Source organism: Botryllus schlosseri, chromosome 9 (genome assembly GCF_051294905.1).
Source record: "Botryllus schlosseri isolate E-star chromosome 9, Bs_hap1, whole genome shotgun sequence".
Taxonomy (NCBI): Eukaryota; Metazoa; Chordata; class Ascidiacea; order Stolidobranchia; family Styelidae; genus Botryllus; species Botryllus schlosseri.
Genome location: NC_137244.1, coordinates 13,735,015 through 13,746,819, shown reverse-complemented (window position 1 = coordinate 13,746,819; position 11,805 = coordinate 13,735,015). Strand labels below are relative to the sequence as shown.

The window sequence follows — 11,805 nt, the reverse complement described above, 5'->3', positions numbered from 1 at the left end:
CTAGACCTGAACCAACTGTAAAAGGCCATCCATTTTGACAGCTTCGGCCGCAATCTTTGCTTTGCTTGACGGTTTGGCCGACGCTCGACCTTCGTTGTGACGTCACCGAGCCGAAGCCCGTCCCGGTTGTCGCGCGTGTCACGTCACAAGCCTCGGAGCACCAGGAATCGCGCCGACAAATAGCGTCGTTACGTTCGGGCCAACAAAGAGAACCAGCAAACGGAGACGGAGACGGGAATCCGTGGCCGCGAGTGGGCGTGCCAGGCAACGAACCTGAAACAGGCGCACGATTCGAATCCAACCAAAGGAAAACCAACGAAAGTAAACGGTGGTAGACAGACAAACGGGACGACGGAATGACCTGAATAAGAGGCCGGGTCCATATTTATGAAGTCTCAACACAAGCAGGCTTGCCATGACGTCACATTTCATGTCTCACAAAAGCCCAGCTTTTACACAAATGATTGCCGCGAAACGAGATCGAGTCACTTCTGATTCAGCAAATGCGTGTTAATCAGCGTGTCGTCACACTTTCGGCTTTTGTCTCAAGCTGACAATTAGAATGAAGATGTGTCATTTCCTCGTGGGTGCCCAGAGGGGCGCATTCGAATGCAGCTCACCTGTATTTAACCCACATATGGTCTTTTGCGCCTTTCGACAACATGTTGATTTCCAGCACCATGTCGTCTTCTTTTGTCAATTGATGCAATGTCTCGAGTCCCGGTTTGTCTACTTACCGGTAGAGCTGAGTAAGGTGTGTTGGAAAAGGTAGGACCCCTATAATAATTAAACATCTTCGGGCGGACCCGCTGGTATATTGACTTCGTTACATTATGCTATTTCATGACCTCCTATTATCTGCTATGTCAAAAGATATGGAAATTGCCAAAACTGAAAATCACACACGATTTCAAATTGGTGTTGCTTTGACAAATAAATTTTCCCTGCGTGATGGCATTTGTCCTGTGGGTTTCAGATCGCAAGGACAGGAACATTCGGCGCAGGTCATTCAGCCGCCTTATGAACAACTAAACATATATGTATATTGTATATAGGCTATATCGAAGTTTTCGGTCACCACACGGGCATTCCTTCTCGGCCAAGGTCTTCTCGCTGCTGATCGTTCTGGCACCATAGTGTCCTATATGGTGTCGACACAAGCAAATCTCACGGCTCAGTGAAATTGTATCACGTCACAATTTCCATTTGGATACAGGCAATTTGACGGTCATTTTTGACCGGCTTGCCGAGCATTAAATTTGGTAAAACGGTTATCAATCGAAAGCTGACTCTGCACTGATTACGAAAATATAAATTTTATTCCCCTCGTGGCCCTGGAACTCCCACAATCAGCCTCGAAATTTTCATTGTTATGGAGATTGGCACTGGGACGCAACAATGCTTTTTGGACCTTTTCCTCATGAGCTACACTCTCGTTTCGCCAGACTGCATTGTTGCGTCATGAGCTTCTCTCTCGTTTCGCCAGACTAGAGACAACTCATTTCGAGGTACACAAGTTACTCTAAAATCCACCTAAATATGTCGTATTATCGCTACAAAGGCCAATTAACATTCGTTTCACACAACTCGACCATGCCAATATATGTTATCAGTAGGGTAACTTAAACTTTGTTCCGGGAGATGAATTATACCTTTTCTGAATCTAATAGTCATCTATTTTACACCCACACTAGAGACAACTTATTTCGAGGTACACAAGTTACTCTAAAATCCACCTAAATATGTCGTATTATCGCTACCAAGGCCAATTAACATTCGTTTCACGCAACTCGACCATGCCAATATATGTTATCGGTAGGGTAACTTAAACTTTCTTCCGGAAGATGAGATATACTTTTTCTGAATCTAACAGTCCTCTACTTCACACCCAAATCAGAGACAACATATTTCAAGGTACACAAGTAACCCTAAAATCTACCTAAATATGTCAGATCTGATCGCATTTTGCAACAACGCACAATCGCTGCACACGATTTTACCATGTCAATATATCTTATCGGTAGGGTAACTTGTACTTTATTCAGGAAAATGGGTTATACCTTTTCTGAATCTAATAGTCATCTAATTTACACCGAAACTTAAGATAACTTAATTTGAGGTAAACAAGTAACCCGAAAATTCACCTAAATATGTCGGATCTAATTGCTACAGAAGGCTATTCACAATCGTTTCACGTGATTTGACCATGTCAATATGTCTTATTGGTAGGCAGGGCCGTAACAGCACTTCGTCAGGCCCCCCCAAAACCTTGGTCTTGGGCCCCCCATAGGGTTATAGACCGAACTTCTGGGGGGGCTTCGCCCCCCAGACCCCCCTCCGGCGATACACTGTTTACCACTATTCATCTGAAACTTTGGGACTTTGTTTAGTGAATCAGTTTTTTGTCGCCTAAGCGCGCGAAGCGCGGAAACTTTATGATTTCATCAGTCAGTATGATCGGGAATTGTGAGTTAATGGCACCGTTTCAAATCAAAATCACGCATAAGTATAGTTGTTTTTTGCAGTAACTTACCTTGACGTGAAGCTACAAAACTCATCTAATGGAGGGTCATCGCAGAGCAGTGTCAGCATTATGTCGGGACGCCTCCAGAATGCTGGATGTGCACGCCACATATTGTCTGCAATAAATATTAGATAAATTGCGACCCTTAGCCAATACAGAGAACATGTCCTCGTGGTAGTTAGCAGCACATGTATGATTTTCTAGTAAATGTTTGCCAATAGAAGATTTTTGACTCAAGGCCTTCTATTGGCAAACATTTACTAGAAAATCATACATGTGCTGCTAACTACCACGAGGACATGTTCTCTGTATTGGCTAAGGGTCGCAATTTATTTCATTTGTCTGTTCTTAAGTCCACAATAAATATTAGGCAGTGGCTATTCGTCCGGAACCAGGCTATTCGTCCGGAACTGTGTGACGTAACTATGGGGATAGATGTTTCGTGCTGGTGTTACTAAATAACACCGTTGCCCATGAACGCAAAGTAGAATTTAATGAAATAATAATGAATGAATATTTAAGCAAATAATATAATATTTATTTATTCATTTATTCATCAATCTTTAGTAGTCAGAAAAACGCATGGGGTCACGTATGATGATAGTCATGGCTCGCTGCATACAACGTGTTTTTTTATATGTCGGGCGCCGATTGACGGTCGACGTGAGTACAGCAGGAGCAGCGTGTCGTGAATGGAGAAGCCAGCGTGTTTGCCGCTGTCGGGCTGAAACATTCGAAGTATGAGGGTCTGTGAAGATATATGCGTCTTGCTACAGCCAAGAACGTTGAGACAGAGCTGATGTGGTAAGGATCTGATAAATTAATAGCGTATTTTAAGAGATTACCAGTGAACCCGGCACGTGGTGGAATTCTTCACCCCGCCGGTGGTGAATTCGGCCGCACAAACTCGGCACTTGGTGAACTCGCCCCTTGGAGGAATTAGCACTAGAACACCTTCGCATTAGAAATGCATTTACTGTGAATGAACATTATCAAAAAGGAAATTTAAATGTGTCGTGGCTCGCGGTAGATAATCTTGGGATCCTTCCACCTTGTTATCGGGACACCCTAACCCATACCCAAACCTAATATCCTCACATTACAACCCTAATATGCCCCCTCCCGAACATTGATATCCGTCCCTCCAAAGGCAAAAAATGATTTATTTTGACGTGATCATGTGAAACATTTGTTGAGGAGGAACACTGGCTTGTCGAAGAAGCGCCGCTTGATCTTCCGAAGCTCCGATCTCACATACAACAAAACTTGCACGACACACGACCGTCACTCGCGCCATCAAATTATCAATACCAAGCAGACCGCGCGTGGTCGGTATATGAGCGCTGCGTTATTTCCTGCCGCTACGCAATCCGTGATCTAATCACGCCGTGATTGCGTGATCTACGGATGCCCTGAACTCCTTACAAGATTGACGAATCACTTGATAATACTAGTATTAGTTTAATAATTCATATTAATAGCTGTTAATATACTTTATTACAAAATTTCCCGAGGCCGAGTTCACCAATGGCCGAATTCACCAAGTGCGGAGTTCACCGTCAACCTTTTAGGACACTTGATATTCGATTTATAGCTAATAATTTGCTTTATGCCTCTACGTTTTGATGCCTCATGGTTAGCTCCATTCAATACTTGCGAATGATAAATGTGTATATGCATATGCCTGAAATGTATCCTTTTAATTGAGGGCAATCAACAACTTGTGGGTCGATGAAACGAGAACGAAGATATATTTCTTGATGTTATAAAAGTTAACTAGAACAAATTGAATAAACTAACACAAATTGAATATAAATGAATGAAATGTAGGCAATCAATTAATAGCGATCAAATCTTGCAGCGATCGCAGAACCATTTACTTTGTTTCGGGGAAGCGTTTAGTCCCGCACATAGGAAATGGTCCCATCTCAGACAGGAGTCGCAACAAACGGAATTGCTGTCCAGCAACTCGTCACATACTTCGCAATACCACTCCTTCTGGCGACATTTCTTTCGGTATAATTTCATTATGGTCGCCCATCCATCTGCTGTAAAATATTTCTTGATCTGAATTATGTTTACAGATTCGTCAAGGCAGCTATTAGGGATGTCGCGAGTGTCAAGTTTGGCTGATTTCCGGTCCAGTCGCTTGCCGGATATTGCGGCACTAGTGTCGGTTGGTGACACGAACCACGATAACATCACTGCAATTGAGGTAAAAATATAAGATGGTAGAGGGTTTTGCTATGGAAAAGAACTTACATCGCTCCATGTCTTTCGGGTGCTTCTTTGAAAATCCGTCCGGCCCGTCTGTTTTTTTTTTTCTTTCGAAGACCCACCACGGTTTGTTCAAGGCCTTTTGGACGACCTCGTTTTTTCATTTGTGGTGGAAGACTTATGTTGGTAAGATCTGGAACACCAAGATGAAAGAGTTATTTGGTGAGCTCAAACTTCAATTCATTTAGCCAACCAACCAATCAACTGTTCCGAGGGTATGATGTTTTGCTTGACAACTCCAGACACTGCTGGTGTGTTGTTTTCTGCAATTAAAAACATTAACCCTATCTTTATTGTGTTTCAACCGACAAAATATATTGGCTGGGCACTGAATCGGTAAATTGTTCTGAATAATTTAAAGTTGTAGGTTCGCCAGATGTTACTAAAAAACAAATCATAGCGGTGAAATGAGCCCACCCGATGTGCAACTGGAAGTGACTATTGCTGGTTCAAGGTTTCTTGACTGATCAATTGATTCATTACTTGATGACATTTCGTCTGTACCTGGTAAAAGACAAAATACGCGGTGAAATCCTAAACTTCAAAGGTAAAATGATAACTAACCAGTCATCTCAACAATGAGGACAGTCTTTTTCTGCTCAGAATTGTTCGCCATATCTTCCATAGTATGGTCGTCCCCTGCAAGGAGCGAGGCGGATAAAAATAAATATCAAGCGCAGACACAGAAGAAAACACACCTGTTGTGCTGTTGTTGGCATCCGTTGCACATTGTAACAAAACATTTACTATACCATTATCTGAAAAAAGTCAGTGTCATGCATTGAATATTTATTGCATATTGCATATGTACCATGTGTTTCAGACTGGCTGTTTGCATTCCATGCAACTTCACCTCCACTACCCCACACCTTCGCAAGCATCTCCAGCACTTCAATTGTTCTCGAATTCGCGCATGGAGGACTCGGAGACGATTGACGCCAATTTTTGTGTAATGGCATTGGCTTTTTTAAATTTTTCGAATTGTGACGTGTTGGCTTCGTTTTTAGTTGTAAGCTGCCGAAGGCAGCATAGCGGTAAAAGCTTGAAAGAACTGCGCCCGCAAGGGCGCAGTCTAGGGCTTCCGCGAATGGATCCACCAGATTCCTTGTCATGGTTTATATAGAATGTGTTTTATATGTCGTACAGCAATTTGGTTAACAAGATGTTCTGGTGTTTTACGATATGATCTTCCTCGGTAAGATGTCATAGGCGGGCTTGACCCTACCGACAAGAATTCAAAGATTGGACGTTTTGGGTGGATATCATGTAGGCTTACCATACGTCCTCTTTTAAGAGGATTTGTCCTCTTTTTTGACTTTTTTGAAAGTGTCCTCGGAGGACGCCCTTTTGTCCTCTTTTTTGAGATTTTGTCCTCTTTTTTGAAAATTTAGGTCATATTTAGAGGAAATCGCGAGTGATATGCCGCAAATTAGCGCTGAAGTGAAGCTGCGGCGGGTATTTCGGAGGGAAAAGGGGTGATTTCAGCTCTGAGCGAAAAAAAGACCTTTTTTTTTTTTTTTTTTTTTTTTTAGTCATCCACCTGGCAATGTGGAGTGAAAAACGTGTTTTTGAGCTCTGAGCGGAAGTGATGACCTTTTTTTTTTTAGTCATCCACCTGGCAATGTGGAGTGAAAAACGTGTTTTTGAGCTCTGAGCGGAAGTGATGACCTTTTTTTTTTTTTTTTTTTTTTTTTTAGTCATCCGATCATGAAACGGGTGAAATCTACCTGTTTTTGAGAATTCTTCTCCAGTTTTGCTTGTCTGAAATTTCTGAAAAAGTGTCCTCTTTTTTCATTTCCGAAATATGGTAAGCCTAATATCATGTAATATAAAATCTGGGAATATTTAAGATTAGGAGTCCTTATGGGAAGATACAGTATAAATAAAGGTAAAGCCATAATAAGGAAATAAAATAGATATCATAATTTATAGTATAAGCAGAGGGAAGTAATGTAGCAGCATGAATATGACTCAGTCCAAAGCAACTCTACCATGGCACCTCACGTCGTCAGGGGTGGTAAAGGCGGAGGTAGGGCGTAGGTCCCAGATTTCATGTTACATAATATCTACCAAAAACACCCAACCTTTGAATTCTTGTCGGTAGGGTCAAGCCCGCCTATGACAGCTTACGGATGAAGATCCTTTGGCTAAAACACCAGAATGTCTTGTTCACTAAATTCCTACTGATATATATATCTTAAATGTATATATTATATCATATCTTAAAATCTGAACAAGAACTTTGGTGGATCCATTGCGGAAACTCTGTACTACGCCCTTCCGGGCGTAGCTATTAGTTTTTCTCGCTATGCTGCCTTCGGCAGCTTAACTTTGTACAGTTGCACGTACTTGTGTTTCTGATAGAGTGCCACAGCACGCTCAAATTCCTCATAAGAGGCAAACCTGCTCTTATTCAACATGTAAAGCCTGGAATAGACGATCCGTAAACGCGTCCGTATCTTTCTCTCCTTATTTCTCTTCTCAAACGGATGCGTGCGAGAGAGAAGAGGGACGAGGAAAAAATGAGGAGCAGAAAGAGCAAAAGTGTGAGAACCCGCACGCGTTCGCTTCCACGCGTATTTTCCATCCGTTCAGCTAGCAGATCTGTCTCTGTAGTGATCGTACATCGCACTTTCTGAAGTTGCAGTGATCAACCATGCGATTTTATGCTATTTTTAGTTGTAAAACAAAATGAATAATATAGAAGACGAGAATCTGATTGCCGCTGTGTATAGAGCTGTACAATCACACCAATCCAGACTACTATAACAAGGTAGCCAGGAACACAATTTGGCGTGATATTGTTCTGTGATATGGACTTGAAGATATGTAAAGTATGTGAAGTCTTTGCATGCTCGGCATAGTATACATCAACATTCAGAATCCAACGGGGGAAGACATAAAAGCAGCCAGAACACCTAAAAGTTTAACATTTTTCTTCCTAAGGCTTCATATTTTAACCACTTTTTTGAAACGGGGCATACTTCGAAACCAATGAACCCTCAAGCTCAAACACGAAAGCGACAATAATCTCAGGCTCGATAAACATTTGTGAATATTACCAACAGTCCCAACTGTGCAGTGTGCAGGTGATGATCACGTGAAAGTCACGGCTGAGCGCATGTTGTTTACTGCCCTTGCGATGACGCAATCCCACTATCTCACCAATCCCACTAAACGCATGCGCTCCGTACGGATCGTCTATTCCAGGCTTTATCGGACATATCGCTCAGTTCAGGCTCACGCAGAAATTGATAACCGGTCAGAGTTTATCAGTCACGTCACAGTGCTGGTTTTTAACAGTTACGTCACAGAGAACTACCATTCCAAATAGTTACGTCACACGGTTCCGGACGAATAGCCTGATCTATGGGCTTGGGTCAGAGATGAGCATGGATTAGGATTAGGTTTTGAAAAAACAGGATTTGTGAAATTTTGTCGGATTTGGATTGGATTTGGATTAGACATTTTTTTCAGAACGGATTAGGATTTGGATTGGATTTACCTATTTTCTGGGAGATTGAAATGTCGTTTGGCGAATGGCGACAAACTTTATTCAGATCAGTTAATAATGTACCTATGGTTATTAAGTTATCTTGAATCAAGTGAATCGTTGGTTGTGAAAGAAAATTTTTGAATCCCTCCATTGCATAAATTGGTATTTTTTCTGAATTTCCAGTTGGAATCGGATTAGGATTGGACATGGACTTGAATATGAAAAAGTTATGGATTAGGATTAGGATTTGGATTTGAAGGTTCGGATTTGGATTGGATTAGGACATAGAAATTTCAAATCCGCTCATCTCTGGCTTGGGCTATTCGTCCGGTTCCGGACGAATAGCCACTGCCTAAATATTATAGGCCAGAGTAAATAGATAATAGGCCAGGGTCAATAGAGAATAGAAAAAGACTGTCAAAATCAATTTGGGTCCTCGACCGAATTAAAACCTTTTGATCGCTTACGGGCGGGATCAGACAAATCTTACCAAAATATTACCTCCAAATTCATAAGTTTGTCTTTCAGTCGAATGCTTATAATTATCATATTATAATATAATCTATCATAGGGGTTCTATTTTAGCAACATCGTTTTTTGTAAGCAATGGAATTCGAAAATATCGAATGATTGAATATATTTATAAACAGCTAAAAATGGTTGCGCTAACAGGTGGTTCGCGACAAAATTAGGGTACGTATGTATGTATGTGTAATGGGCACAGCACAGTGGAGCTTATCGCCTTTTTAGACCTTGTGCTCCACGACATGAATTTCATAATGTTCATCGATCTTTGCTTTCTGTGTTCTTGGGAACGTCTTTCAATCTCTCTCGCCACTCGCTTCCCCATATGAGTGTGCGTATTTTTGTTCTCGCTTTGTTTTAATCATAATGCGGCGTTGGATCTGTGTATGCGTTATGACTAAAAGAAGATAACTAGCCTATAAACGCGGAATCCGTGATTCGGTTATCAACCGAGGCCATTTTAAGTCACGGTATCAATGAGGTTTTTGAAGCCAGCACTGAACCAACCTAACACTCAAAAGAGAGTGTCGGATTAAATACTTTTTAGCACGACTTTGAAAGTGAACATTTGAAGGATAAACTGGGACGGAAACCTTTTGTCACTTGCATACCGCGGTTTAGAATTGATGTTTTTTCCTTTGTGGATAACTACCCTCTAATTGAGGGGCGGGCAACTTCTTCGATCGGCGGGCCTGATTTGGGAAAATGAAGTACTTGGCGGACCGGATTGTAGAATCGATAAGTTTAAAGCATAGAGATCAAATAAGCATTTAATGAATTTATTAACCTAATGTAGTTTAATGGCTGTTGAAGTCAATCACTCATCTGTGGTCGATCAACGTTGTTAACAAGTTCTGTGAACTCTGACTGCATATCGGGTGTAGAAACCCTTAGTAAGGACTGCACGTGAACGTCAGATAGATTGGAACGCAGCATTGTCTTGTTTATGTCGAAAACGTTTGCTCGCTAATCTATGTAGACCCGAAAAGAACAAGTAGTTCAAAATCATCTTTCTCAGGTTGGCAAACTTGGATATATTCTGTGACGCACAAAGTTTTTCAACACTTTCAGATTAGAATTTCACTTTCAGGGTAGCAACTCTCTGCGGGCCGCTCGAAGCTTATTTCGTCAAAGGAGCTATATTCACCATATATTTTTAATGTGAATATCAATACACTGTGATGCCATAATCGAAAATACGTGACGCTATGGCCCCGAAAAAAAAAATGCTTTAAACAAGACCTTGTTTTAAACACAACCCTACATGGAACACTATATAGGGGTTCCCTAAGTCAGTCTCAGGAGTTTCCTGGAGTTCAAGACATACAGTTAATTCATATATATGTGATGGCGCGTCCATCTCGGATATCATTGGCTGCAGGTAATTAGGATGCTTAATTAGAAATATTTCCAGGTAATTATTCTCTCCACAAACGTCCAGATGTGCACCATTGCGATCATCGAACCATTATGTCTATGACATCGGCACCAAATTCTTAGTAGGTAACAAAAAGGTCCCACTCAGTTCAAGGTAAAATGGATTAGACTCTACAAATTTACTAGGACTTTGGTGTCGATGTCACAGACAAAATGGTTCGATTATCGCAATATTGCACATATCGACGTTTGTGGAGGGATTAATTACCTGGAAATATTACTAATTAAGCATCCTAACTGTTGATAGGAATGCACTGGATAATACAAGCATTATTACATATACCCAGCATTGCTTCGAGGGCCCGGCCGCGGGTCGCACTTTTGACACTAATGGTCCAGACTCTATATAGAACAGTAATTATTAACACGGAACACTTACGCAAGCCTTCGCGGAGCCCCAAATTTTGGTTGTGTCATAAAACGAGTGTGGCTTGCGCTGTTCCCATTCAGATACCTGTTCAGAAGTGCAGGGCTCCACCTTGTAAAGTGCCATCGTATTGTTCGGTCGAAACGCAACAGCGTGATATCAATTACTTAATTACGAAAAAGAAATAAAAATATTTGAGATATAACAATAGCATTTCACTCCGACGGGGTTTCGATTTTGAACCGCAACCTGCCCTGTGTACGCCACTACGCAGACAACGTACCACAACAGCAATCACAATCGACTATATAGTGGTCGGTCCTAATTACCTGCAGCCAATGATATTCGAGAAGGACGCGCCATCACATATATATGAATTGACTGTAGGCCTATGTCTTAAACTCAAGGAAACCCCTGAGACTGACCCAGGAAACCCCTATATAGTGTTCCATGTAGGGTTGTGTTTAAAACAAACATGTTTAAAACAATGTCTGGTTTAAAGCATGCTTTTTGTCGAAGTCATGACGTCTCATATATTCGATTATGACGTCATAGTATCGATATTCACAATTGAAAACATAGGGTAAATATAGCTCCTTCGACTAAATAAGCTTCGAACCCCTGCCATATACGAACCTAAAATATCTTTCACCAGAACTACATCGTCTTGCAGCATTTATGCACCGTATACATCAGCTGTATCGGGTGGTAATTGTCGTTCGTCGGCTCATACAACATGTTTTTGGAAAGTTATTATGGCATAATTATACAACTTAAAAAACATTTTTTTCAAAAAGTCATTTGCTTAAAACAGTGTTACAACATTGTTTTCAACAACCATATGTTCTAAATGCAACCGCAGTTCCATAGAACATGGGTTGAGAGCCACTTCTCTAGAGTCACATATATAGCATCGAGGAAGAAGCGCACCGTTTGTGATCGCAAGTCACTGAACTATCTAGGTATCCATATTAGGGTTATGACTAGAAAAAAAAAATTCACCTGTAGCAGGAATTGATGAGCATTTTGGTATTAATTAAAAAAATTATGATCATTTTGTTCAATTCGAAAAAAATGTCCCGCACAAACCAACTTCAATTTTCGACACTGGTCCAAATATAGAAAAAAATTACAATTCAAAGGTAATCTTTGCTACAAATTTAATCTTCATATATATGT

At 41.1% G+C, this 11,805-nt stretch overlaps 1 protein-coding gene and 1 long non-coding RNA gene across 2 annotated transcripts; one reads left to right on the top strand and one right to left on the bottom strand.

The window, feature by feature from the left end:
- Positions 1–4,244: 4,244 nt before the first annotated feature.
- LOC145446396 (uncharacterized) lies at positions 4,245–5,913 on the bottom strand. The gene is made up of 7 exons (XM_080324683.1): positions 5,613–5,913; positions 5,500–5,559; positions 5,366–5,440; positions 5,219–5,305; positions 4,999–5,064; positions 4,787–4,934; positions 4,245–4,728 (listed from the first exon to the last, which is right to left on the bottom strand). The coding sequence occupies exons 1-7, from the start codon at positions 5,911–5,913 to the stop codon at positions 4,692–4,694; spliced, it is 774 nt and encodes a 257-aa protein (XP_080180809.1). The 3' UTR covers positions 4,245–4,691.
- On the top strand, positions 4,402–9,245 carry LOC145446397 (uncharacterized). The gene is made up of 3 exons (XR_013917281.1): positions 4,402–4,540; positions 4,609–4,739; positions 5,625–9,245. It is a non-coding gene; the product is annotated as an uncharacterized LOC145446397 (long non-coding RNA).
- The last annotated feature ends 2,560 nt before the right edge of the window (positions 9,246–11,805 follow it).

Bases quoted from the DNA above. Each gene is read 5' to 3' on its own strand.
- LOC145446396 (XM_080324683.1), bottom strand. From the start codon at position 5,913: ATGACAAGGAATCTGGTGGATCCATTCGCGGAAGCCCTAGACTGCGCC. The intron at 5,560-5,612 runs GTACATATGCAA...GACTTTTTTCAG, and splicing joins CAGCCAGTCTGAAACACATG to ATAATGGTATAGTAAATGTT. The intron at 5,441-5,499 runs GTGTGTTTTCTT...CGCTCCTTGCAG, and splicing joins TGCCAACAACAGCACAACAG to GGGACGACCATACTATGGAA.